Below are 26,258 nucleotides of genomic sequence, written 5' to 3'. Positions count from 1 at the left end.
GTGCAGCGCGCCACATGGGGCAGCTCCCCTGCCCAGCCCCAGGGGCCTCTGCCCCAGCTCCAACACTGACATTCCCTCCCCCCCGACTTCAGTGGCAGCTGAGGACGAGCGGATCATCGGGGGACAGTCCTGTGGCCAGCGCCAGCTGCCCTACCAGGTGGCTCTGATGGGATCCACCAACATCGTCCGCTGTGGGGGGGCGCTGATCGACCCCAGCTGGGTGCTGACGGCCGCCCACTGTGACACCGGGCGGTAAGGAGCCTGGGGCCAAGAGGGAGCGTGTGGGGCAGGTTGGTTACAGCACGAACCTGGCATTCAGCCACCCCATCCCCGGCCTTCAAACCAGCTTTCCGTGTGGCAGCTCCCAGAGCTGGCCCAAGCATCAGTTTCTCCCAGCTGGACAATGGGCGTGACAGCCCTGCGCTGCTTCGCAGGGGGCTGGGAGTGGAGAGAGGCCGGGCTGCTCCGGTGATGTGCTGGGAGGTGTGAGATTCAGAGCAGGAGCAACTGTGTCCATGTTTTCCCACCTTCTCTTGCTGTTTGCTGGTGCATTGATTTGCAGCGTGTCAGAGCTTCTAGGCAGGGCCTGTCTGGCTGTGTCTGGGCAGCACCTGGCGTGGTGGGGCCCTGATCCCAGCTGGGGCAGGGCCTGTCTGGCTGTGTCTGGGCAGCACCTGGCGTGGTGGGGCCCTGATCCCCACCTGGGGCAGGCTGCTGTATCTGGGCAGCACTCGGTACGAATGGGTCCCCGATCTCAGCCAGGGGAGGAACTGTGCGTCTGCGCAGCGCCTGGAACAATGGAACTGAGATTCATAGCAGACCTAGAAACGTGGATGAGATCCTCGCATGGCTTACGCTGGCTATAAGGGGGTTTTGGCTGATTGACGCCAGCTGGGGATCTGACTCAGAGTTGCTATTTTACCACTAATGGTGTTTTACTCCACATCCCAGCCCCAGAGTCGTATCGCAGCTTCCATTATCATCAGAAAAGTCAGTTTCCATCTGGGGAGGACAGCCGGAAAAAGTGAGAAATCTAAAGGGTCAGAAACCAGGTGGAAAATTTAAGCAAATAATAAAAATCTGCAATCCTGGCTGTATTTTAGCTGTAGGGTTTTTTAAAAAATGCAAGTAATTTCCTGATTTTTAAGCCAGTCGCATGATTTTACAGGGATGGAGTCGCTCCTTTAGAGTGCTTGGGACGGGCAGCTCAGGAAGCCCCAGTGTAATCTCTCTCTGGTTTTGATGCACAGAATTGATTTTTTCAATCTACTGGCAATGCTAAAAAATCAGGGGGAGATTTGGCAGAGGAGGGCGGGGGCTGGAATTTTTCACAATGTTCAGCAAATCAAATAATATAATGACTCTTTTTTGGTTGGTTGTTTTGGACGGAACAAAAGGTTTTGTTTGACCCCAAGTGAAATGTTTTGTTTGGTTGCTGAGCTTCTCTTAATGGTGTGGAGGGCTTTTACAAAAATCAAACAAAGTGCATGTGGAACGAAAAGAAATTGATGTGTGCAGCTGTCGAAATCAAACATTTTGAGTTTTTTCACATTTTGGGTTTAAGTGAACAATCTGATGAACCCGACAGGAATTCATGAATGAGTCAGTGTGGCCAGGTTTGGATTTTTTGCCCCAAAAAGGGTCTAGCTAACCAGTTAGAGACAAAGAGCCAAAATAGCTGTGGATAGAGTGCAAAGAGCCACATATTATATATTTATTTTATATGTCTATCTAGTGAGAGTGAGAGAGAGAGAGAGAGGAGGTGTGTGGGGATAGATAGATAGATAGATAGAGGAGGTGTGTGGGGGTTAGATAGATAGATAGATAGATAGAGGAGGTGTGTGGGGGTTAGATAGATAGATAGATAGATAGATAGATAGATAGATAGATAGATAGATAGAGGAGGTGTGTGGGGGTTAGATAGATAGATAGATAGATAGATAGATAGATAGAGGAGGTGTGTGGGGATAGACAGATAGATAAAGGAGGTGTGGGGGGGTTAGATTGATAGATAGATAGAGGAGGTGTGTGGGGGTCAGATAGATAGATAGATAGAGGAGGTGTGTGGGGATAGATAGATAGATAGATAGATAGATAGATAGAGGAGGTGTGTGGGGGTCAGATAGATAGATAGATAGAGGAGGTGTGTGGGGATAGATAGATAGATAGATAGATAGATAGATAGAGGAGGTGTGTGGGGATAGATAGATAGATAGATAGATAGATAATATGTGGCTCATTACCCTGCCCCTGAGCCAGGCATCCCCAGGCCCCTCCCCAGCTCTGCCCCAATGCCTGAGACTCACTAGACTCACCACCACCACAGTTTTCTCCCTCCAAGCGCTGGGGGCGCATGTGCACAGCCGTGGACAGCACTCCCGCTGCTTGGCTCCAAGCCGGAGCTGCATTTGATTGCATGAGTCGCAAGAGCCCTGGGTTGGCCACCCCAGGACTAGCTAAAACATATGCGTTGCTCCAAACACAGCACATGTCATTTCTAGTATATTAGCAACCTCGATTTCCACAGCATTTAAGCCCTGTACTAAACCAGCGAAACACGAACTCCAGATCTGACTCAGACTCAGTTCGCGGGAAAAGAATTCCTATGCTTAACAAAGGCAAGTGTGAATGTGCCCCACCAGCAGAAACGAAAAAACCAAGCAGGGGGTGCACTGCGAATCAGGTGATTGGTATTTGATTCTCTCCTGAGTGGCCGCACAAGGGCTCAGTTTACAGGGAACACTTGTGCATGTCATGAAGATTTCAAGCATCAGAGGGGGAGCCATGTTAGTCCGTAGCCGCAAAAATGAGCAGTCCTGTGGCACCTTATTGACTAAGAGATTTTTTGGAGCATCATGATTTAGTTGGGGCTCATCCTGCTTTAGACAGGGGGCTGAACTCGACGACCTCCTGAGGTCCCTTCCAGCCCTAGGATTCAATGATTCTATGATCTGACGGAGTAGGTCTTTGCCCATTCTCCAAAAAATCTGTTAAGCCGTTTTTCACATGCCACTTTCTCTGAATGGCCCAAAAATGCTAATGAGGTGCAGAAGTAAATTCCTGGCACCTCATTAGCATAGGGTCACATGATTTGGAGTGCAGAAGAAGCTCTTCTGGACTCCAAAACAGCATGTAGAGGCATGGCCCCTGGGGGATCTTCTGGAAGGAAGTCCTCCTTCTGGAGGCCCTAGATTGCATCTTCCTGTCTGCCAAATCCCTCATCTCAGCCCCCTGGATTCAGGGTTTTTATACACCATCAAGGGTGTGTCTACATTACACAGAAGGTCAACCCATCAAGGTCGATCGTCCAGGATTCGATTTTGCATGCCTGGGAGGGACACACAAAAGGAACTATCTGGGGTCGGCGGTCGACCCCTGTCCCCCTCGATATCGCGAGGAATAAGGGACATGACAGATTCTTTGTCATCTTCTCTCTCTGAGGATGGCCAGGTAAGTCGATTGCAGATAAGTTGATTCCAGGTACACAATTGCCATAGCTAGAAGTGCGTATCTACAATTGACTTTAATGCCTAGTGTAGACCTGGCCCAAGATTAGCACAACATAAGAACGGCCATACTGGGTCAGACCAAAGGTCCGTCTAGCCCAGTATCCTGTCTGCCGACAGTAGCCAATGCCAGGTGCCCCAGAGGAGGTGAACCGAAGACAATGATCAAGCAATTTGTCTCCTGCCATCCATCTCCCGCCTTCGACAAAAGGCTAGGGGCACCATACCTTACCCCTTGTTAATAGCCATCTATGGACCTAACCTCCAAATATTTATCAAGCTCTTTTTTAAACTCTGTTAGAGTCCTCTGGTAAGGAGTTCCACAGGTTGACTGTGCGCTGTGTGAAGAAAAGTTTTCTTTTATTAGTTTTGAACCTGCTACCCATTAATTTCATTTGGTGTCCTCTAGTTCTTATATTATGGGAACAAGTAAATAACTTTTCTGAATTCGCTTTCTCCACACCATTCATGATTTTATACACCTCTATCATATCGCCCCTCAGTCTCCTCTTTTCTAGACTGAAAAGTCTCAGTCTCGCTAGCCTCTCCAAACCTTTAATCATTTTAGTTGCCCTTTTCTGAACATTTTCTAACACCAATATATCTTTTTTGAGGTGAGGAGACCACATCTGCACGCAGTACTCAAGATGTGGGCGTACCATAGTTTTATATAGGGGAAGTATGATATTCTTTGTCTTATTTTCTATCCCTTTTTTAATAATTCTTAACATCCTATTTGCTTTAGTGACTGCCGCTGCACACTGCGTGGATGTTTTCAGAGAACTATCCACTATAATTCCAAGATCCCTTTCCTGATCTGTTGTAGCTAAATTTGCCCCCATCACATTGTATGTATAAATGGGGTTATTTTTCCCAATGTGCATTACCTTACACTTACCCACATTAAATTTCGTTTGCCATTTTGCTGCCCAATCACTCAGTTTGCTGAGATCTTTTTGAAGTTCTTCACAGTCTGCTTTGGTTTTGACTGTCCTGAACAGTTTGGTGTCATCTGCAAAGTTTGCCACCTCACTGCTTACCCCTTTCTCTAGATCATTGACGAATAAGTTGAACAAGATTGGTCCCAGGACTGACCCTTGGGGAACGCCACTAGTTACCCCCTTCCATTGTGAAAATTTACCATTTATTCCTACCCTTTGTTTCCTGTGTTTTAACCAGTTCCCAACCCATGAAAGGATCTTTCCTCCTATCCCATGACCACCTAATTTACATAAGAGCCTTTGGTGATTAGATATATGAATACACAATAGCCTCCAAGGACGACATCCGCTTGATATTCACTCCTCCCTCCCACAGACCATTAACACATTGGACCAAATCCCAGATAGAGTCAATCAGTCATTGTTCTTCTGGAGTCAACAGGGCGCGATGGAGCCCAGTGCCAGCTGGGGTCAATAGCCCATAGCCCCACTGGAGTCAATGGAGCACGATCCCAGCAGGGGTCAACTGAACGTAATTGAACGTAAGGCCTCCAGCACCTCTCTTCCTTCCCCAACAAATCTCTGTTCTTTGGCTCCACACCTGGATCTGCCCACCCCGCTGCGGATTTCAAAACCTCCGTCACTACCCTGAATTGCACAAAGGTGACGCTGTGTGGGGACAGCAGATGCGGCCAGAACTGCCCTGTGTAGGTGTATCTCTGAAGCCTTGGGCAAGCAGGGCTGGAGGTTCAGAGCGCTGGCACTACACACATGCTTTCCAACGGCTGCCTCCGTGACATCATCAAAGCAAGCAGCACTGTTACCTCAAAGACATAAGAAAACTCACCAGGAAAAGCCCGAAAACTTTTATCAAAGAACGGAAATTGGCGCAAAAAATTCACAACTCTGATTAAAGATCATGAGACTGGCATAACATCAGGAGATTGGTTTAAAAATTACTGAGCTTGCAGCAAAAATCATGAGCTGATAAATGAAGTCATGCAACTGGAGTTCAAGGGATTAAACTGGAATTAAAATGAAATCATGAGCCTGACAGAAAGAAAGGAGAGGAGATATCAAGTCAGTTCAGTCAAGGAGGATGTGGCCCGTTATCAGTACCTAATGTGGAGGTGTGAACATCAAGAGCGGAGAAACTGCTTTTGTAATGAACCAACAACTCCCCATCTCTGTTCAATCCTTGGTTGATGGAGTCAAATTTGCAAATGAATTGTAGATCTGAAGTCTCTCTTTGGAGTTTATTTTTGAAGATTTTTTTGGACTGCTACTTTTAAATCTGTTACTGAGTGTCCAGGGAGATTGAAGTGCTCTCCTACAGGTTTGTGTATGTTTCTGTTCCTGATGTCAGATTTATGTCCATTTATTCTTTTATGTAGAGACTGTCCAGTTTGGCCAATGTAAATTGCACTGGGGCATTGCTGGCACATGACGGCATGTGTTATACTAGTATATGTGCAGGTGAAAGAGCCCCTGATAGTGGGGTCAATGTGGTTAGATCCTGTGATGATACCGCTGGTGTAGATATGTGAGCAGAGTTGGCAGCGAGGTTTGTTGCAGGGATTGGTTTCAGGTTTAGAATTACTGTGTTGTGGTCTATAACTGGCAGTGAGAATTTGTTTAAGGTTGGCAGTCTGTCTGTAGGCAAGGACCGGCCTGCCTCCCAAGGTTTGTGAGAGTGAAGGATCATTATCCAGGAGAAAAACCCAAAATTGTAATGTCTGCAAAAGTTTGAGGGTTTGGCAAACAAATCCAAAGGTCCATCTGGATCGAAAGCAAAAGCTGTATCTTGTATATCCCCATTAGAAATAGGTGCAAATTTCAAATAAGCTGTTTCTTTGTCCCCTTCAGAACTTGCCCAACACAGCATAACCAAACACCAATAAAAAATTAAACAAAAATTGTCCCACAACTCCACCAGGGCACCAAAATGAAAGAAGAGGGGGCTTTCTGCCACTTCGAACAGGGAAGCTCCACATCCAGGTTTCAGATCTTGGCCCATGACGTTAGGGCTTTTCTTCTCAATGAATGTCAACACCATAGTCCACTGTATGTGGCAGCTGGGAAGCAAAGAAAGGCCATGTGTACCCAGCTGGGTTGTCACGCCTGCGTCTTTATGCTGACCAGGCATTAATGCTGAAGAGCGCCTGAAGACAGTGAGTGCCAGCTGATAGTCTCAGGACAGTGAGGTGGATGTGAGAAGTTTATAAGAGCAATGCAGGAGTTGTTAGAGATGAACAATAGGCCAGCACAGGCCGGGATCTTCACCCGCTGTCAGCTGCCCTGCATCCAGAATGGGATCCACCTGGTTTTCCTTCCCCCTGAAGTCCATCCAGTTCTGGGTCCCCCCATATGGAAAGGATGTGGATGGATTGGAGAAGGTACAGCAGAGGGCAACAAAAATGTCTAGGGGGGCTGGAACACATGACCTACAAGGAGTGGCTGTGGAATTTGGGCATATTTAGTTTGCAGAAGAGGAGAGTGAGTGGTGATCTGATAGCAGCCTTCAACTTCCTGAAGGGGGGCTCTAAAGAGGATGGAGAGAGGCTATTCTCAGTAGTGATGGATGGCGAACAAGGAGCAATGGTCTCAGGTTACAATGGGAGAGATCTAGATCTGTTAAGGAAAACCTTTTCACCAGAAGGGCGGTACAGCACTGGAATGTGTTTCCTAGAGAGGTGGGGGAATCTGCATCCTTATAGATTTTAAGTCCTGGCTTGACAAAGTCCTGGCTGGGATGATTTAGTTGGAGTTGGGGCTGGACTCAATGACCTGCTGAGGTCCCTTCCAGCCCTAGATTCTATGATTCCATGAATCAGACCTGTCCAGCCCAGTCTCTGCTCCTACACCAGGTCAGACTCTCCATGAGTCTGTCCAGCCCAATGTCCCCCACTCTGGATCAGATACAGATCTTGCTCATTTCCCCATGTAACTCTCACATAGCGGCACCTTGACCCCTTACATAGTGGAAAGAATGAGTTTCCTCTACTGCTTTAGCTGAGAGCTGGAAGGCTTTTAGCTCAAACTGTGGAGGCTCCTGCACTGAGCTCCACAGATCCCTAGTTCAAGTCTGTCTGTGCATGGTTACACCTGCACCCTAGAGCTGATCTGGCAGCTCAGAAATCAGAAACAGTTCAGAGAAAAGCCGTGTGGATTAAAGATGAATAGAAAACCTGCCTCAGAGTGAAAGACTCCAGGAGCAGCATCTATTTAGCTCAGCAAAGAGCAGGCTCCAGGGTGACGTGATCACCAGCTATAACCCCACATCAATATTTTGGATGGTGGGCTTGTCAGTCTTGCTGAGGAAGGTTTAACACTCCCCAGAGGCTGGCAGGTGAAGAGAGACTCCTTGACGGTGTGAAGTATCAGAGGGGGAGCCGTGTTAGTCTGGATCTGTAGCAGCAACGAAGGGTCCTGTGGCACCTTATAGACTAACAGAAAAGTTTAGAGCATGAGCTTTCATGAGTTATCTGAAGAAGTGAGTTAACTCACGAAAGCTCATGCTCTAAACTTTTCTGTTAGTCTATAAGGTGCCACAGGACCCTTCGTTGCTGCTTGAGGGTGTTGACCCTCCACAGCTTTTAGGGACAAGGCCACATCAACACAATCAGGTCTCTGAGCGTCAGGCTGTGGAAAAGCTGTCTGTCAGCACTTATGCAGATAAAAAAGTTCCAGCCCCTCTGAGTGGAAAAGGCAAGCACTCCAGTCGGCAAGTCGTTCGTGGGGGAGTGGGGGGGACAGCCTCAGACAGGAAATATGGCGTACATCGTTGACGGGAAGAGTAAATAGCCATGGAACAATTTATCAGGGCCAAGGTAGCTTCTCTGTCACTGACCATTTTAAATCAAGGCCAGCTTGTTTCTCTAGAAGGTCTGCTCTGGGGATCATTTTGATAGCAGGTCTAGGATCAGGGGCACTGATTAGGTAACCGCATGGCCTGGTGTATTTCCCCTCCACTTCCAAGGTTGCTACTGGGCTGGTTTTCAACCGTCCTGGCCGGTTTTTGTTCTGCCTTGCGCGTTTAAAGGTGTAATGTGTCCATGACGCAACCTGGGACATGTTGGGGCACTTGCCAATTCACACGCCAGTACTCCAGCTGGCGGTGCCACATAAGAGTGAGGTAAGTAAAATAATAACCAGAAACGACACATATCGGGGAAGAAGGTGTTCTATTCATGGTAGCTGAGCAACCTCCATCTCCTCATCCCACCGCAGAATCATGGGACCACCCCATCACCTAGCCCTCAGCTTTCAACTCATATAAAAGCCATGGTCCAGCCAGCCTGTTCTTCTACGTTTTGGGACTCAGCAGGATTTGACCTTTTTTTAATCATTTTGGTGGACAATGTTGATGCTTTTTTGCAAATATTTTTTGCTATCTTAAATTTTCAGAATTGAACAAAACAATAGGTTTCAGCTCTCACTGGGAGGGAGGGCACGGAACTCTGGGATGATGACATCAGACATCCACAACCACTTGTGGCACATTTTATTTCCCCATAACACACTGGCACAAAAACCCAGAACGCAATGGGACTTCAGGAACTGTGGGATATTTACCCACAATGCATTGCTGACAGAGTCAAACCTAGCAAAGGCAATGGAGACACACTATGTTGACTTTCTGGACAGGTGTGGACACTCAACATTGCCTTTTAAAATCTAGCAGTAAAAAGGCAACTTTAATAAATTCAGCTTTATTTTGCAGTGTGGACTTAGCCATAATCAGTGTCTGCACAAACAATGAAGAGTCCCATGAGACCTCAAGGATTTCTTTGGGCATAAGCTTTCCTGGGTAAAAACCACTTCATCAGATGCATGGAATCAGGCAGCTGATGAAACAGTTTTTGCCCACAAAAATTTGTGTCCAAAGAAATCTGTTAGTCTTGAACAGGTCACAGAGTTCCTCATTGTTTTTAATAGGCTTCAAGCATTTTGTCTCCCTGTTTGTACTAATGTAAAGTTTCACCCCTGCCCGGGGCAGACAATGGGCAGGGTTCAGACAATTATTTAACGTCAGTAGTAGTAGTAGGCATCCTTCAGTCTGCAAAGACTATGGATCGCGCCCTTTAAAGTTTCAGTTGAGGACTTCATTTACAGCGTCTATTGTGACTATAAAGACCCACACGAGAGTGACAGTCCTTGCTGCATCACTTGCAGATGTAGTGGGTGTCTGGCAAGTCCTTATTGTGCTTTCTGTGTGCTCGCTTCTCCTCTGCTAGCCGTCTGATCTTCAACTTGCCCTTCTGAAGGCCCTTGTGTAACCCCTGCCTCCATCTGCTGCAGTCGTCTGCTAGTTCTTCCCAGTTGTCCAGCTCGATGTCTGCCTCTCTGAGGTCTCTCTTGCAGACATCTTTGTAATGCAACTGGGGGCATCCGGGAGGTCTTTTGCCAGAGTCTAGCTCACCATACAGGATGTCTTTTGGAATCCTTCCATCACTCATCCCGTGGACGTGGCCAAGCCAGTGGAGTCGACGCTGCCTGAGGAGGGTGTGCATAGTTGGGATTCCAGCTTGCTCGAGGACGGCGGTGTTGGTCACTCTGTCCTTCCATGATATTCCAAGGGTACGCCTGAGGCAGCACAAGTGGAAGACGTTCAGCCTCTTTTCCTGGCGGGCATACAGGGTCCAAGTCTCGCTGCCATAAAGGAGGGTGCTGAGGATGCAGGCTCTGTAGACTTGCATTTTGGTGTGAGTGTACAGCTTGTTGTTATTCCACACTCTCTTGCTGAGTCTGGACAGAGTTGTGGCTGCTTTTCCAATCCTCCTGTTTAGCTCAGTGTCCAACGACAGGGTGTCAGTGATGGTGGACCCAAGGTAAACGAACTCATGGACGACCTCTAACGTATAGTTGTCAATGCTGATTGATGGGGATTCAGCAACATCCTGGCCGAGTACGTTTGTCTTCTTTAGGCTGATTGTAAGCCCAAAGTCCTTGCACGCTTTGGAGAACTGATCCAGCAGTTTTTGAAGCTGGTCTTCTGTGTGAGACACTACACTCTTGATTTAACGTCAGGAAATACGGAAAGACAAAAAATGAAAACTTTATAAGCGTCAAAACACAAACTGCCAGCATCGCATCTCAAACCGGACAAAGCGAATAGCCTGAAATCAGAAGGGCTCCAAGGACATTTTCCTTGGTTTGTCATTCACTAAATTTGGCGGATCGCCCTTGGAAAGGGTTTCCCACGGTGTGTGTGCGAGGTGTCCAGTCAACACTGATGGACGTTCATTAATAAAACACAAACACTTCCAAGCCTAGGCATATTGCACTCTTCCAGTGGGCTTCCCCTTTGTGAGCTGCCCTGGGCTGGTCTTGGTGCCTCTGGTTTATCTGTGTCTTGCAGAGATGCACTGAAGTAGGATGTAGTGCAGACCAAAGCAGGGGAGCAGGGGAACCTTGCCTCTTTGGAAAAAACTGCTCTGCTTTTAACTAAACTGTTCTTTGGTCTGTCTAGAGCAGGGGCTCCAGACTGTGGGAAGGGCTGTGTACGAACCGCCAGGGAGCATAGCAAGGCTGTTGCCAGCCCACGGCTGTATCACCCAGCTACAGCTGTGGCCCTGGCTCTGCTCTGAGTCCCAGACCTCAGCTGTGGCCCTGCTGCTAGATGCTGATCAGCCCCCAGACTCTTCTCCCAGGTATGGTTTGTCCCCACTACCGCCAGCTTCCACTTGGCCAGCAGCCTTCACTGCCGGCATCTGAGCTCAGCCACTGACCCTCTGGTTCCCACTCTTAGCCAGTGTTCCCTCTAATTTTTGGATGGAATAAATTTTGTTATGTGCACCAAAGTGTGTGTGGCTGTGCACCACTGATAGACACAGAGGCTGCCCGCTGTTGGTGGCTGTGGGCCATCTGCTAATCATCTGGGCAGCTCTCCTGGGTAGCTGGCCAAGCACTCAGCTGACAGGGAAAGCTGGTCTCAACCTCCTGTCCCTGGATATGGCTCCGCTACTGGCCATGACTGCCAGCTTGGCCGTGACTGTGCCCTCAACCCTGAAGGCAGGGGCGTTGGACACATTCCACTACTGGCACGAGGGGGAGTGCGGGGAGCATGAGAGGATATGTTTGGTCTACATGAACTGGTGGGACACCCCTGCTCCCTGCAGTGTGAACACACTAAAACTGGTTTCACCCTCACCCAAGTCAGGTCAGAAATTATTTGTACCAGGGCTGCTTTTCTCATGGCCCTGGTAAGAAATGAGTTTTTTCCTCTCCAGTGAAAATCATTGATCGCTGGGGTCTTCATTGTGTAATTTTTCCATGGGAAATTTTGAAGGGTGGGAGGTTGGACCAAAAAAACAAATCTAAATCTGAAATATTTTTCTGTGGAAAGTCACCCCAATGCATCATGGGAGATGTAGTCTGGGTGTGTCACATCCCCATAGGCCCAGTTTCCTTGTCAGACTACACCTCCCATGATGCACCATGATCTACCCCTTTTTTTTATTTTGAGCTGCTGCTGTGCGTCATGGGAGTTGTAGCCAAAGCAGTGGTATAGGCAGAGGGGCCCAGCTGGGTAGAACCCGACTTCAGGTGGGTGGGCTATAACGAGGGGTGCAGGTTAAGCTCCAATGACCCAACCCCACTTGCCTGCCAGAGTGCAGGGCAGAGGGGTTAAGCCCATTCAGGCTCCCCCGTGGCTACACCACTGAGTCCAGATACGTCATAACTCCTATTCTCCTGCACAGGCTGGATTTCATGGTTGGACTACCTCTCCCATGATGCACCACAGTCTGGCCTCTAGCATTAGGGTCAGCTGATGAGTGTTACCATCCCACAGCCACAGTGTATCACAGGGGCTGTGTCTAAACTTGTATTCCTCTTTCGAAAGAGGCAGCAAATGAGGGAAGTCGAAAATGCAAATGCGGTGCAGATTTACATGTCTGGCACCTCATCCGCATATTTTTCTTTCAAAAGAAGAACAGCAGGGTAGACTCGACTCTTTCAAAAGCAAACCCCATCTTCAAAAGAATCCTATTTCCCAGGATGGGATACTCTTTACTTTCAAAAGAGCTGTATCTACACTCCTTTTCTTCTTTTGAAAGAAGCACTTTTGAAAGAATATGCAAATGAGGTGCCAGATATGTAAATCTGCACCTCATTTACATTTTTTATTTCCCTCATTTGCACGCCTCTTTTGAAAGAGGAACGCGAGCGTAGACACAGCTAGGAGTTGTAACTGGGCTTCCGTGTGTTCCCATTTGCATCTATAGACCTGGTTCCCTGACTGACCTGCAACTCCCATGATGCAATGAGAACCCACACACCTCCTGGGTATGGTTCACTGCCCCATGTAGGGGTACCTAGACCACTTACAGAGCCAAAGAGTGAGTCTGCTCTACAGGCTTAGCTAAACAACACTTGTATTTTAGCTCAAACTGAAGAGGCTCCTGCATCAGGCTCCAGAAGTCTGGGTGCAAATCGGCGTGGGGGTGGTTACACAACGTGCTCATAGCATTTGATGTTGCCCAACAACGGGAAGGACCCAAGGTTCCCGTGCTGTTGCTCTCAGGAGGCACGTCTACGCTGCAGAATTATTCCAGAATAGCTTATTCCAAAATTATTGTTCCAGAATAAAGGGCCCATACTACAGGGAAGCCCCAAAATAAGCAAAATGTATTCCGAAATAGTGTGTCCAACACAACAGAGCCTGTTTTGGATTAGAGCCCCTGGAAGCACACAACAGACAGGCACTTGTGACCAGTCTTCTACGTCTACACAGCAGCATTATTTCAGAATAAACTATTCCAGAACAGCTTATTTTGAAATAGCTCCATCCCCTGTGGCTGCGGATACGTTGCATTCCACTTTCGGAAGCAGAACGCAAACGAGGGAGATCAGAAATGCAGATGAGGCATGGGTTTACATATCTTGCACCTCATTTGTGTAGTCTCCTGCGATTTCACTTCCAGAAGAACCTTTCTGAGAAGCAAACACAGCTGTGTAGACCAGGTTCATTTGAAAACAAACCCTGTTTTCAAAAGAACCTGCCTTTCTGAAACAAAATAGGAAGAAGGTGCTTTTCCACTCTCATTTTGTATGAAACACCTTCTTTTCAAAGCTTCTTTCAAAAGAAAATGTGTATAGGTGCTCTGCTGGCACTTTTTTCGAAAGAGCAGTCCTAACGGTGCTGGATTTTTTGATCCTTGGCCTGTTCTCTCAAAAGAGCAGGGGCTGTATGGACGCTCGCTTGCAAAAGAGCAGATCATACATTTGAGCTGCTTTTTTGTGACTGGACATGCTCTTTCAAAAAAAGTTCTCTTCCAAAAGGACTTCTTTCAAAAGATCGCTGTAGTGTTGATGTACCCAGCCTGTCCCTACAGCCCCATTCATAGAATCATAGAATATTAGGACTGGAAGGAACCTCAAGAGGCCATCAAGTCCAGGCCCCTGCCCTCATGACAGGACCAAGTATTGTCTAAACCATCCCAGATAGACATCTATCTAACCTGGTCTTAAATATCTCCAGTGATGGAGATTCCACAACCTCCCTTGGCAATTTATTCCACTATTTGACCACCCTGACCGTGAGGAGCTTTTTCCTAATGTCCAACCTAAACCTCCCTTGCTGTAGTTTAACTCCATTGCCTCTTGTTCTGTCCTCATATTCCAAAATATCAAAACAAAAAGCAGTCAAGTAGCACTTTAAAGACTAGCAAAATAGTTTATTAGGTGAGCTTTCCATGTTGGTCTGAAGAAGTGGGTCTGTCCCACGAAAGCTCACCTAATAAACTATTTTGCTAGTCTTTAAAGTGCTACTTGACTGCTTTTTGTTTTGATAGTGTATAGACTAGCACGGCTTCTTCTCTGTTACTATTCCAAAATATCTATTTCAAAACAGGCACTATTCCGCATAGAATGAGGTTTACAGAACTTGAAATAAGCCATCTGCTATTTCAAAATAGCAATTTTGTTGCATAGGTGCATAGAGTACCGGCTGTTGTTCCAAAATAACTTTTCTGTGTAGACACACCCAGGAGCCATTTCAGAATAAAACTATCTATGACCAAATTTTTGGTGGTTTGGGGCATTTTGTTTTTTGACAGACTTTGGCATTGTCAATGGGAAATGCGCAGAAAATTTTTCGTAGAGGTGGAAATCCAGTATTGCCTCCAAAAAACTGTGTTTTCAACCTGTCCAAGGACTGTGGAACAAATGCACAAAAACAGTAAACTAGATGGGTTCTTCTAGGATGAGACGATATTGTTGGGAACCTGGAAGTATGTCATGGTTTATGGGGCTGAGATGAAATTCCCAGCTCGTAACCCTTGCTGCATAAAGGACTTCAAACTGTAATCAACCTGTCTCAGGTTCCCTGTCCGGTGTTAAAGTCATTTGCTTCACTTTCTCACAGGGAGCTGTGTTCATGCATGTGCAAGGTTTGGAACATGCCTGCTTGTATCATAATTCTGTAATAGTAATTATTATATTCCCATAGTTCATTAGGTGTAATTATCGTTAATAGCGCTGGGTGAATAGCAAAAAAAAGCCCTGAGCTGGTTAAAAAACTCACGACTGAACACAGTTCTTTGCCGATCTCTTTAAGGTACTTACCCCCAGCACTGTGATATCACAGTCATGAGTGTATTTAGTCCTACAACCACCCTTTGATCTAGTGCAGAGATGGGGAAACTGAGGCACGGAGCATTTACGGGGCATTGCCCAAGGACAGAACTGAACTTAGCTCCTGAGACAACACGCTCTTGCAGTTACACAGAGGCCAGCCATGTTCTTTCCTAAAATGGAGGTGCTTCTGTTGTGTATTTCGCACAGAGCGTCATAGAACTGCGTTATTCAGTATGTCCTATGCACTGATTTCCCTTTGTAAACAGTTAAGAAGTTGCTCACTCTTCTGGCTCGAAGGTTCCATGTGGGGCCAACATTTTCAAGGTGAAAGGTAATTTAAGTGGGAAAATTACTCTTCATCACCCCAAATATTTAAGCAGTTTCATTCTTAGCTAAATGTCTTGGTTTTTGAACAAAAATCATGCACTTGTACCAAACTGGATTTTCAAAAAATTACCTTGGACAGAAAAGGGTTATCAAATGCAGGGTTTTAAAATAAAAATGAATTTCCAACAAGGTTTTTTTTCCAAAAGGTGTATTTCAAAACAACACAAAAACAAGCGTGCAAATTGTTTTTGCAAATGTGTTTCACCAAAAAGGGGGTTGGGAATGTTTCTCAAAAATATCATGAGGAAAATTGACATTCCGGCCCCCTGCCAAAAAAAAGAGTTTTAAAACATTGAGATATTTACTCCAAAAGTTTTTGTTTAGATGGTGAGAGACAAAAATGCACTTTATTTACCAAAAACATTTCTAAAAAGTGAAACATTTCTAAAAATTTCTGGAAAAAAATTTAGGAAAGATCAAAAATGGAAAATGGTATTAAAAAAATCCAACGTTTTAACAGAGGTAACATTCAAAAAACACGTGTAACTGAAAATAGTTTTCAAAAGCGAACCAAAAACTTCAAATTTTCATCCAAACGTTTTCAAGTGCAAACGTCTATGAAAACAAGCAGAGGGAACATTTATCTGGCTTGGTTTTTACTTAATTTCCTGAGAAACTAATAAGCATGGTCCCAGTCATTTAGATTCACAGATTCATCTATGCCAAGCAGAAGGGACCATTGGGTTGGTCTCCTCTGACTTCCAGCACCACACAGGCCACAGACCTGCTCCCAAAATAATCCCTAGAGCTGATCTTTTAGAAATAAAAATTCCTGATGGTGGCAAATCCTCTGGCCCCATGGGAAATTGTTACTATAGTTAATTACTCTCACCATTAAAAATGTGTGCTTTATTTCCTGTCTGAATATGTTTAGCATCAAAGTCCAGCCTTTTGATTGTGTTAGATTTTCCTCTGGTCCACTGAAGAGCTTGTTATGTTGAATATCTGTTCCCTATCTTGGTATTTATTTATACACTGGGATCAAGTCACTCCGGAGGCTCCTCTTTAAGCTTGCTAGATTGGACACCACGAGTCTATCACTCTACAGCAGGTTTTCTGATCCATAATCATTCCACCAGCTCTTGTCTGAACCATCTCTAATGTAGCAGCATCCTTCTTGAATTGAGGCCACAAGACTGGGTGCCAGAGTCCAGCTGTGGTTACACCGTGGCCCAATATAACCTCTCTGCCCCTACTCGAGATTCTCCTCTTCGTGCATCCTGGGAGCTCTTCAACTCTTTGGGTCACAGTGTCACATGGCTAGTTCGTGTGCTACTGATTACCAACCCCAGCCCCATCTTTTCCCACATCAATGTAAGAAGGAAGGGAGGAGGTGTCAGGCTGGGTTCCAATTATCTTTATCTGGCTCGGTGAGCCATGTCCCCACTACAGCCCCATCTCCGTGCGCCTGGGGGAGTACAGCCTGAGGACGAAGGAGGGAACAGAGCAGTGCCTCAAAGCAACCCAATCCTTCCTTCACCCCATGTACAACTTCACCACGCACGATTACGACATCATGCTGCTGAAGCTGCAGACTGCCGTCAACCTCACCAACTACGTCAGGACCATCGGCCTGCCTGACAGATGCCCTGCAGCCGATGCAGAATGCCTGGTCTCTGGGTGGGGCACAACCCAGACCCCAAAAGGTACAGGGCCAATCTGCAGTGGGGCATGGGGGAGGTGGAAGGGAGGTGGAGGGCCCTGCAGGAGTCAGGAAGAACATCTGCAGATGTTCTGCAGTGAGAGTTCTCTGAACACCCTGCCAATGGCCTTTCTGACCTCTCTGGAGCTCCTCCAGTGTACTATGGCAGGCACTGGGTAGAGAGAAATTGGTGGATGGATGGATGGATGGATGGAGTAGGTTCCTGAAGAGAGAGAGACAGATATGTATGAGGCTGCTTGTGTATGAAGAGCAATGGATGGCTGTTGAGTATGTATAAAAAGAGGAGAAAGTGTATGAAGATGGATATGTGAATGTATGTCAGGATGGATTTAAAGATACTTTTTGGGTTGCTCTGAATTCTGTCACAGTCACAATTAGATGTTTCTGTGTTTGTCCCTTTATTTCTAAGCCAATATTTTAGCCACACTCTGAGATCATAGAATCAGAATCAAGGAACTCTAGAACTGGAAGGGGCCTCAAGAGGTTATGGAGTCCAGTCTCCTGCCCTCACAGCAGGACCAAGTACGATCTAGACCATCCCTGATAGATGTCTATCTAATCTGCTCTTAGATATCTCCAGTGATGGAGATTCCACAACCTCCCTAGGCAATTTGTTCCAGTGTTTAACCACCCTGACAGTTAGGAAATTTTTCCTAAAGTCCAACCTAAACCTCCCTTGCTGCAGTTTAAGCCCATTGCTCCTTGACCTACCCTCAGAGGCCAGGGTCTTCCCTACCAAGCTGTCACTGCCACATATCTGCATTATTTGGGGGACCTTTTCCCAGCTACTTCTTCAACTGGGCCAACTTTTGATATTTTAGAAATTCCAATGAGATTTTTTTCAACTTTCAGAATTTGGATGAGATTTTCAAATCTAAGTTTTTTTCAAGGTGATGACCAGATTTCACCATCACAATGAGATTTGCAAGACCGTTTTCGAATTTTGACATGCCTGCCAAATCTAACCCAGATTTCACATTTCAAACTTCCCAGCAAGATTCCAAATTTTGAAACGCCCAAGATGCCAAATTCCCAAACAGGGGTGAAACCCCCACGTTTTTAAAAGGCCAGCGAGGTTTCCAAATTTCAGAGAAGTTTCCAATTTGGAAATTTTGACATGATTTCCAAATTTCACATTTGTGATGCTTTTTTTTAATTTTCAGTGACACAAACACAGGTGGGGGTGGCTTTTGGAAACAATCTTGCAAACTATAAACTCCTCCATCCCCTTTTGCCACCAGTCCTAATGATGAAGGTTGGGGTTTTGTTTGCCTAACTCAATGGGTCCCAACCTTTTCCGGAACCCGGCACACTTCCATGAGACAAATAATTCCACAGCGCCTCCACTTTTTTCAGCTGAATCAGGAGCTCATAACCATCACATAGACTTACATTCACTGTGGTTACAGTCTAACTAGAGAGGTTTGCACCTAGCAGCCCATGCAAGCTAAACAAGGATCAAATACAGCTCGTTCGGGCCGGGAAGCAACATTTCAGCTGCCCCCTGATGCAAACGGGGTCCTGCCGGGTCGGCATTTCCCCTCACGGTGGATCAGCAAAGAGCCAACGGGAGGGGAAACTGATCACATTTCACAGCCCATTTGGACACTTCTCACAGCACAGCAGTGTGTCGCAGCACAACCATTGGAAACAGCCGGCCTAACTCACTGAGGCCTCTCTGGAACTCCCGGGAAAAGATTCTGTTCCCATCTGACCTCCTCCCAATTCCGTCTCAGATAGAACTCCCCTTATAACCAAAGTGCTGAGCAGTGACTGAGACATGGGTGTCTCTTTGGGTCTAGAGCAGGGGGTCCCCACTTGGGGTCTGCAGCTCCTTAGGGGTCCAGAAGGGCATTGCAGGGTGGCCATGAAAAAAAACATTAAAAATAAATAAAAATGATCCTAGAAAATAAGTTTTCAATAAATTGCAAAGTGACAATCAGCTATTATTTTTAAATTACATACCTTCCAATCATCTATTAATGGCTGTCTGAAAATCAGTGTTGCGGTTTCCTTTTTCATTTAATGACATGTACACAGCAGCTAGAATTGTCTTTGATGGGGACCCGCGAATGCTTTGGGGGAAGGTTGAGGGTCCATGAACAATTTGGCAGACAATTGGAGGACTGCAAGTGATTGGGGGCCCATGAATGGTTTGAGGAGAGATTGGGGATCTGCGAATGGTTTTTGGGGTGATTGGAGGTCTGTGAATGGTCTGGGAGACAATTAGGGGCCCTCACTTGTGAAAAGGTTGGTCCAGATGAACAAAAGCATTTTCCTTCCTATTAACTCATCAGTAAATTTGAGGCAATTTTGTCTTCCAGTGAAGTACCCCGACCTTCTGCAGTGTGGCCAGGTTTACATCCAGAGCAACACAGACTGTGATAAATCTTACCCCAACGCCGTCACCGAGAACATGCTGTGTGCTGGTGTGATGAAAGGGGGTGTTGATTCCTGTCAGGTAAGGGGGAAAGGGCTGAAGCCGGGGGAGGGGATCCCTTCAGATGACCACAAACCCCGCCAGGGAATCCTTCTGTAGAATGGGAACTGACTCTGTAATGGATCCCAACTACTTTGCAAAGTTCTCTGAGCTCTACAGAGGCTACATCTACATTACGAGATAAATTCAATTTTATTAAATTCGATTTTATAACTGGGTTTTGTAAATTCGATTTGAAGTATCCTCACTTCCCACAAAGTCCACACAAAGTCAAGTTAGTGCTGTCACGCTCAAGTAGCTAAACACTGACTATTGCAACAGTGCATTGTGGGAACCTATCCCACAATTCCTGCATTCCCACATTCTGCTCCCTCCCCCCAGGCCCTGCTCCACCCCTGCCGCCGGCAGTGCTCACCCTGCTGCCTGGTTCCCAGGTCCCTGCAGCTAGGGGGAGCCAGGAAAATGACAAACATGGCTGCGCCTGGTTCACGGAACTGCAAGCTCGGTGCAGCAGGGAGCCGGGTGCTGTGCTGGTCAGTTTCTCAGCTCCCGCGAGTGGCAGAGAGCTGGGAGCCAGATGCAGCTGTGCCATGTTTCCCAGCATCCCACCACTTGCAGGAGTCAGGTAACTGACTGGGGCTGTTGCACTGGTCAGTTTTCTGGCTCCTGCGAGTGGCAGGGAGCCAGGAGCCAAATGCAGCAGCGCCAGTCAGCCTCTGGAAGCTCATGCATTTGATTCAAAGATATGGCGCTTCCACACTGGCCTTCCTTTGAACTGTTAAATTCAAACTTGACACTACACCCACCTGGTTCTGCCAATGTTATGCGATCAATATTAGCGCTCCCTAGATCGAGCTAATGGTATTTACAGTGAAGACAGTCACTTGGTCCAGTCAAGCTAACTGCCTTAAATTTGAATTTTTCTTGTAGTGTAGACATAGCCTGAGATCAAGAGAAGTGATTAGTCCCCTCTATTCGGCACTGGTGAGGCCACAGTATTGCATCCAGTTCTGGGACCTTCCAGTATAGAAAGGATGTGGATGCATTGGAGAGGGTTCAGCAAAGGGACACCGAAATGATGAGGGGGCTGAAGCACATGACCTATGAGGAGAGGCTGAGGGATTTGGGCTTCTTTAGTTTGCTGAAGAGAAGACTGAGGGGCGATTTGATAGCAGCTTTTAACTTCCACAAAGGGGGCTTTAAAGAGGATGGAGAGAGGCTGTTGTCAGGAGCGACAGGTGGCAGAACAAGGAGCAATGGTCTCAAGTTACAGAGGGGGAGGAGTAGGTCGGATGTTAGGAAAAAGTATTTCACCAGGAGGGTGGTGAACCCTGGAATGTGTTCCCTAGAAAGGTGGAGGAATCTCCATCCCTAGGGGTTTTTAAGTCCTGGCTTGACAAAGCCCTGGCTGGGATGATTAGTGGAGGTTGGTCCTGCTCTGGGCAGGGGCCTGGACTCGATGGCCTCCTGAGCTCCCGTCCTGCCCCTGGATTCTCTGATGATATGACAAGCTCAGTGTTCTTATCTTTGCCATGGAGATCCTTCCTCTGTTTCCACTCCTTCCCTGTTCCCCCACGTAGGGTGACTCTGGTGGCCCACTAGTCTGCGATGGGAAACTCCAGGGCATCGTCTCCTGGGGATCACAGATCTGTGCGCCGAAAGACAAGCTGGGTGTCTACACCAAAGTCTGCCGATTCACCAGCTGGATCCAGAGCACTATGCAAGAGAACTCTGGCAACTGAGCCCCCGCCACTGCTAGAAGCAAAGTGCCCAGCACCCTGCTCCCTGACTGGCCCTTCCCCAGGGAATGGAGATTCCTGGAATAAACCATGTGGAAATGCCCATGGCTCATTGCCTTCCTTTGCACCTACTACTGGATCGACCAGCCTTGGTCAGTATCTTATCTGCATCTGCTCTCTTCCTCCATCTGAAACAGAGCTCTGCTTGCCCTTCCCCCAGGACACCTTGCTATAGATGCACCGGTGTGAGAAGTCAAATGTGAGGCTCGAACCCACAAGTCTTTGCATCCAAGAGCCCAGGTCAGTGCTGTCTGTGCTAAGAGGCCCTTTCTGTTGGAAGGCTTGCCAGCTTCTAGAGCAGTGGGTCCCAACCTTTTCACCCCTCCAACCATTTGCAACCCTCAATCACCCCCCCGAATTGTTTGCAGACCCACAGTCACCCCCAATCCATTCGCAAACCCCCCATCAGCCCCCAAACCTTTCATGGACCCCCTAAAAACTGTTCTCAGACCCCAATCAAAGCCAATGTATGTAGACTTCGTTAAATGAAAAAGGAAACCACAAAATTAATTTTCAGATCTCCGTTAATGATGCTATTGGAAGATACATATTTAATTTACAAATAATTGTTACTTTGCAGTTTATTTAAAACTTATTTTCTGTTATCATTTTTATTCATCTTTTTTGCATGGACCCCCTGCCCCCCCGCAGCATTCTCACAGACCCCCAGGGGCCCACAGCCCCTGAGTGGGGAATCATTGGTCTAGATGCACTCCACCACCAGTAGAGGAGGACAGAGCACCAGTGTGGGGGTGTGGCTTAAACGCCAAGTGGGCGTGGCATACATAACAGCGACAGCTTTATATAAAATCGCTGGAAAAAGATGTAAACAGGGAGGTGGCAAACGACTCAGGCAAGTTAAGTCCAAAGCAGCCGGTCAAGCGTTGCAAAGGGCAACAAAATGACAGGTGAAATTCAGCATTGATAGACGGACAGTCGGGCGCACTGGAAAATGTAATCGCAACTGTGTGTGCACAAAATGATGGGGTCTAAATTAGCTGTTACCATGCAGGCAGGAGATCTGGGAGACATGGTCGGCAGTTCTCGGCGAAAACATCCACTCAGTGTGCAACAGCCGTCAAATATGCTAATAGACTTCTAGGAACCACTAGGAAAGAGATCTATAATGCAAAAGATATCATCATGTTACGTGCCTGGCACGCCCACCCCTTGAATCCCGCATGTCACTCAGGTTGCCCTTCCTGGGGAAAGCTCCATTAGAGCAGCACAAAGTGCAGAAAAGGGCAATAAAAGGGAGGCGGGGTGAGGAACAGCTTCCGGCTCCAGAGAGATGAAAAGGACGTGACCGGGTCAGCTTGGAAGAGAGAGACTAAGGTGGGGAGAGGACAGACATCTACAAAATGATGACTGTGTGGAGAGAGTGACTAGGCAGGTGGTATTTAGCCCTGCACAGGACTTGGACAAAGCAGGCGTCACGCAATGTCCTTCCCAGCAGGGTTAAAACGAAGAAAAGGGCACCTCAAGCCAGCGAGCTTGTTGCCGGGGCAACTGCTGATGAAGGATACTGTGGGGGGGGGGGTTGGACACAGGTCACATGACTGCCTCCTGCACAGGACTCTTTCCCATGCCACCCCTAGCCTGGGCGGTGGGCAGGGACAACCTCTCTCTGCTCCAGGCTCCGCCCCATCCCACCTCTTCTCTGCCCCCTCCCGGCCTCTGCTGCGCCCCCGACTTCACCTCCTCCCCAAGCCCCCAATCCTGAGCAATGCGGCCCCGGTGACTAGCAGGGCCAGGCTCTGGCCCAGCAGTGGGGAATGGCGCCTCCCTGCACCCAACTGCAGCAGGAGGGGGAAATGGAGCAATATGACTGCAGCTTGCGCTGCTCCCCCAGCTCCCAGCCATGTGAGTGCGAGGGGGGAAGCCCCATCGCTGTTGCTAGCGCCAGCCCCACACCAATGCTAGTCCCCTGGGCTACCCAGAGGCTCTGGCTCTGCTGACCCACTGCATGTCAGGGGCTTGTGCCCCCATGTGTCTCCCTTGCAGGGGATGTTCTGAGGCCAAGACTATCACAGGGTGCAAAGAACTAGATAACTGCAGGGAGGACAGGTCCCTCAATGGCTACTAGCCAGGAGGGGCAGAGACGCGAACCCACATCCAGGGTGACCCTAAGGGCCCTACACCTCAAGCTGCAGAAGCTGTGAGCGTGTGACTCAGTAATTGGCCTGTTCTGTTCCTGCCCTCTGACGCACCTGGCATCGGCCACTGGCTGACATAGACCATTGGTCTGGCTCATGTGGCCATCCTTATGTTCTTATGTACCCACATAGCAGGCCAGTGACATTTTTGTCCTGGAGAAAGTTTTGCCAGAAAAAAAATGCAGTTGGAGCCAGCGTTGTGCTTTTATTGTTTGTTTGCTTTCTTTTTGGTGGTTTTTTTTTTGGAAGGGTGCAAATTCCAGTATGGAGACTGGGGAATTGGTAGGGGGAGTTCTGATTTTTCTGTGCAAAACATCAAAGAGAAAAAAACATGACAAGTTGCAAATCTTGTTTCGCATGTTTCTCACTGAAATGACTTTCGAAGCCAAAGCAAGGCTGAAGTTTTAATTTCGAAATGAGGAGTCAAAGCACAAGTGGAATCCATTGGGAACAGCAGATTAGAAGCCAACAGCTTTTCCGTCACATTTTCTCATGGGAGAGATAGGTTAATTTTCAATCCTTTTTGTGAGCAGTATAATGGTGCTATTATACCTCCCTGCTACTAGGTGGCTCACTTGATACTCCCAACTATTGACACACACACACACCCCGTTACCAGTTCTCAACAATCAATCGCTTCTTAGTTTATTTCTTAACGCCCCAGTTGCTGGCGTCTTGATTCCAACTGAGCCAATAATTGATGATTCAGCCCAGTGTCCGAAAAGACAACAAATCTGGAAAAAAATGACCATTTTAGGTCAACCCTGAATTGATTTTTGTTGTTTTTTTCTTGCCAAAATCAACCCTCCCCCTCCCCAAAAAAAGAAACTTTATGTTGAATGATTGGGGTGGGAGGTCAGGAGAGGGGCTATTCATTTTGTTTCATTTTCTTTAATTTTCAGAAAGGTTCATTTCTATTTTGTGGGTTTATTTCATAGAATCAGAGAACACTAGAACTGGAAGGGACCTCAAGAGGTCATTGAGTCCAGGCCCCTGCCCTCCCAGCAGAACCAAACGCCATCTAAACCATCCCCGATAGGTGTCTTTCTAACCTGCTCTTAAATATCTCCAGTGATGGACATTCCACAAACTCCCCAGGCAATTTATTGCACTGTTTAACCCCCCTGACAGTTAAGAAGTTCTTCCTAATGTCCAACCTAAACCTCCCTTGCTGCAGTTTAAGCCCATTTGAGTAAACCTAACTAAACTGCAAAGTGAAACCTCTTTTTGAAGCAACTGTTTGAACTGTTTCATTTGGAAAACTTTTGCCTTTTTAGAAAAAAAAAAATCTTACCTTTGGTCAGCGGCCGCTGTTTGCCCAAGTTGAGTCAAGTTCACAAATTGAGGCAATGGACCTCAAACTTCATTTTTCAACAGATAGTCTAGTCATCTGGAACTTTTTATGACAACAGAGGAAGATTTTTGCTTTCATTTAGAAAGAAAATTAAAACCATGCATCTCTGGTCTTCACCACTGTAAATAAAAAGCTGCGGAGACATTTATCTTGAATTACAAGCTGCCAGGGTCATGGAAAGGTTGTGGCCCTGCATTGGTCAGTTGCACAAGAGCTTTGTACGTGAAAGCTTAGGGGTGATGAAGCACAGACCCCCCCTGGCCCCCAAGTCTAATGAGCCAGGCACAAGCCTCATGGAAAAACTACTGAACAAGATAGGCGGTAACGGAGCGGTGGCCGTGTTAGTCTGTACTCCGACAAAACAAAGCAGCAGAAATGGAGCACTTTAAAGACTAACAAAATGATTTACTTGGTGATGAGCTTTCGTGGGACAGGCCCACTTCTTCAGATCCCACGAAAGCTCATCACCGAATAAATCATTTTGTTAGTCTTTAAAGCTAAGCGGTGTGATTGCAGTAGAACGATTTGTAGATAGAAGAGGAAGGGCAGAAACACACAACAGTCTTATACGATGAGCTGTGATAAACACATAAGCAGGGTTAAAGACCAAGAAGTAACAGAACCAATAACAGATCGATAACTGACAGCTAAGGAAATACCCTAACTGGTAATGAGTGACCTAACAGAACTGTATAATGAGGCAAAAAAACTGTGTATCACCTTCACAGAAACCAATGCCATTTGGACCTCACCAATGGGCCAGGGGACCGGTGCCTCGTAAGACCAGTGAACTCACTCCTGTCCACAGCTTACTGGGGTCCCCATTTTGCCAAAGGGGTGTGAGATGCTGCTTTCCTATCATGCTTTGGTTTTTTAGTTTAGGGTTTATTGCTAAAGCCGGCCAGAGCAATAAACCGCTTGTGGTTAACAGATACCTCATCAGGGTGTTTTGTACTCAGAGAATCCAGTGTCCAACCTGAGATAACTTTTGACTGCAACAGGCCCTTACAAAGTGGTCCCCATACTATTGGGGTGTGCCCTCCTGAGGGACATTGGGCAATGTTCAGGGCGTGCATGGGTGCCCAGACCACCCCCAGGGAGGGTTGCTCTGGATCTGGCCCCAGCCCCAGCCCCAGCCCCAGCCCCAGCCCCACCCTGCAACCATGACTCCAGTCCCAGCTCCAGTCCTGCACTCAGCTCTGACCCCAGCCTTGGCCCCTTCCCCGGTCTGTGACCTCCTGAGGAGCTGTGACCCCAGTCCTAACCCTGGCTCCCAGCCACGCCTTGCAGGGGAGGTATGGGTCAATGTTCACTGTAACCTGAGTGCTTGGGCAGCCACCCAGGAGAGATTCAGGTGCCGCCTGCTGATTAGCAGAGCTTCTGTTGGTGGTGCACATCCACACATGCCTAGGTGCATGTAAAAACTTTATT

The 26,258-nt window shown here is 47.3% G+C and overlaps 2 protein-coding genes across 2 annotated transcripts in view; both read left to right on the top strand.

The window, feature by feature from the left end:
• The window catches only part of LOC142003959 (kallikrein-14-like), a 51,229-nt gene that overhangs the window by 1,545 nt on the left and 23,426 nt on the right, over window positions 1-26,258 (top strand). The window contains exon 2 of the mRNA XM_074981353.1: window positions 93-252. Within this exon, the coding sequence (XP_074837454.1) occupies window positions 93-252 (160 nt within the window). The remainder of the gene's footprint in view (window positions 1-92; window positions 253-26,258) is intronic.
• LOC142003962 (serine protease 1-like) lies at window positions 206-21,530 on the top strand. Its single transcript, XM_074981356.1, has 4 exons — window positions 206-290; window positions 16,808-17,061; window positions 19,403-19,539; window positions 21,099-21,530. The coding sequence occupies exons 2-4, from the start codon at window positions 16,899-16,901 to the stop codon at window positions 21,258-21,260; spliced, it is 462 nt and encodes a 153-aa protein (XP_074837457.1). The 5' UTR covers window positions 206-290; window positions 16,808-16,898; the 3' UTR covers window positions 21,261-21,530.

This window comes from Carettochelys insculpta, chromosome 30 (genome assembly GCF_033958435.1).
Source record: "Carettochelys insculpta isolate YL-2023 chromosome 30, ASM3395843v1, whole genome shotgun sequence".
NCBI classification, from domain to species: domain Eukaryota; kingdom Metazoa; phylum Chordata; order Testudines; family Carettochelyidae; genus Carettochelys; species Carettochelys insculpta.
The sequence above is the reverse complement of the archived record's forward strand: the minus strand, read 5'-3'. Positions and strand labels throughout refer to the sequence as shown.

Excerpts from the sequence above, each read along its gene's own strand:
- LOC142003962 (XM_074981356.1), top strand. The coding sequence starts at position 16,899 with ATGTACAACTTCACCACGCACGATTACGACATCATGCTGCTGAAGCTG. Across the intron at positions 17,062-19,402 it reads CACAACCCAGACCCCAAAAG|TGAAGTACCCCGACCTTCTG; the intron begins GTACAGGGCCAA and ends TTTGTCTTCCAG. Across the intron at positions 19,540-21,098 it reads GGGGTGTTGATTCCTGTCAG|GGTGACTCTGGTGGCCCACT; the intron begins GTAAGGGGGAAA and ends TCCCCCACGTAG.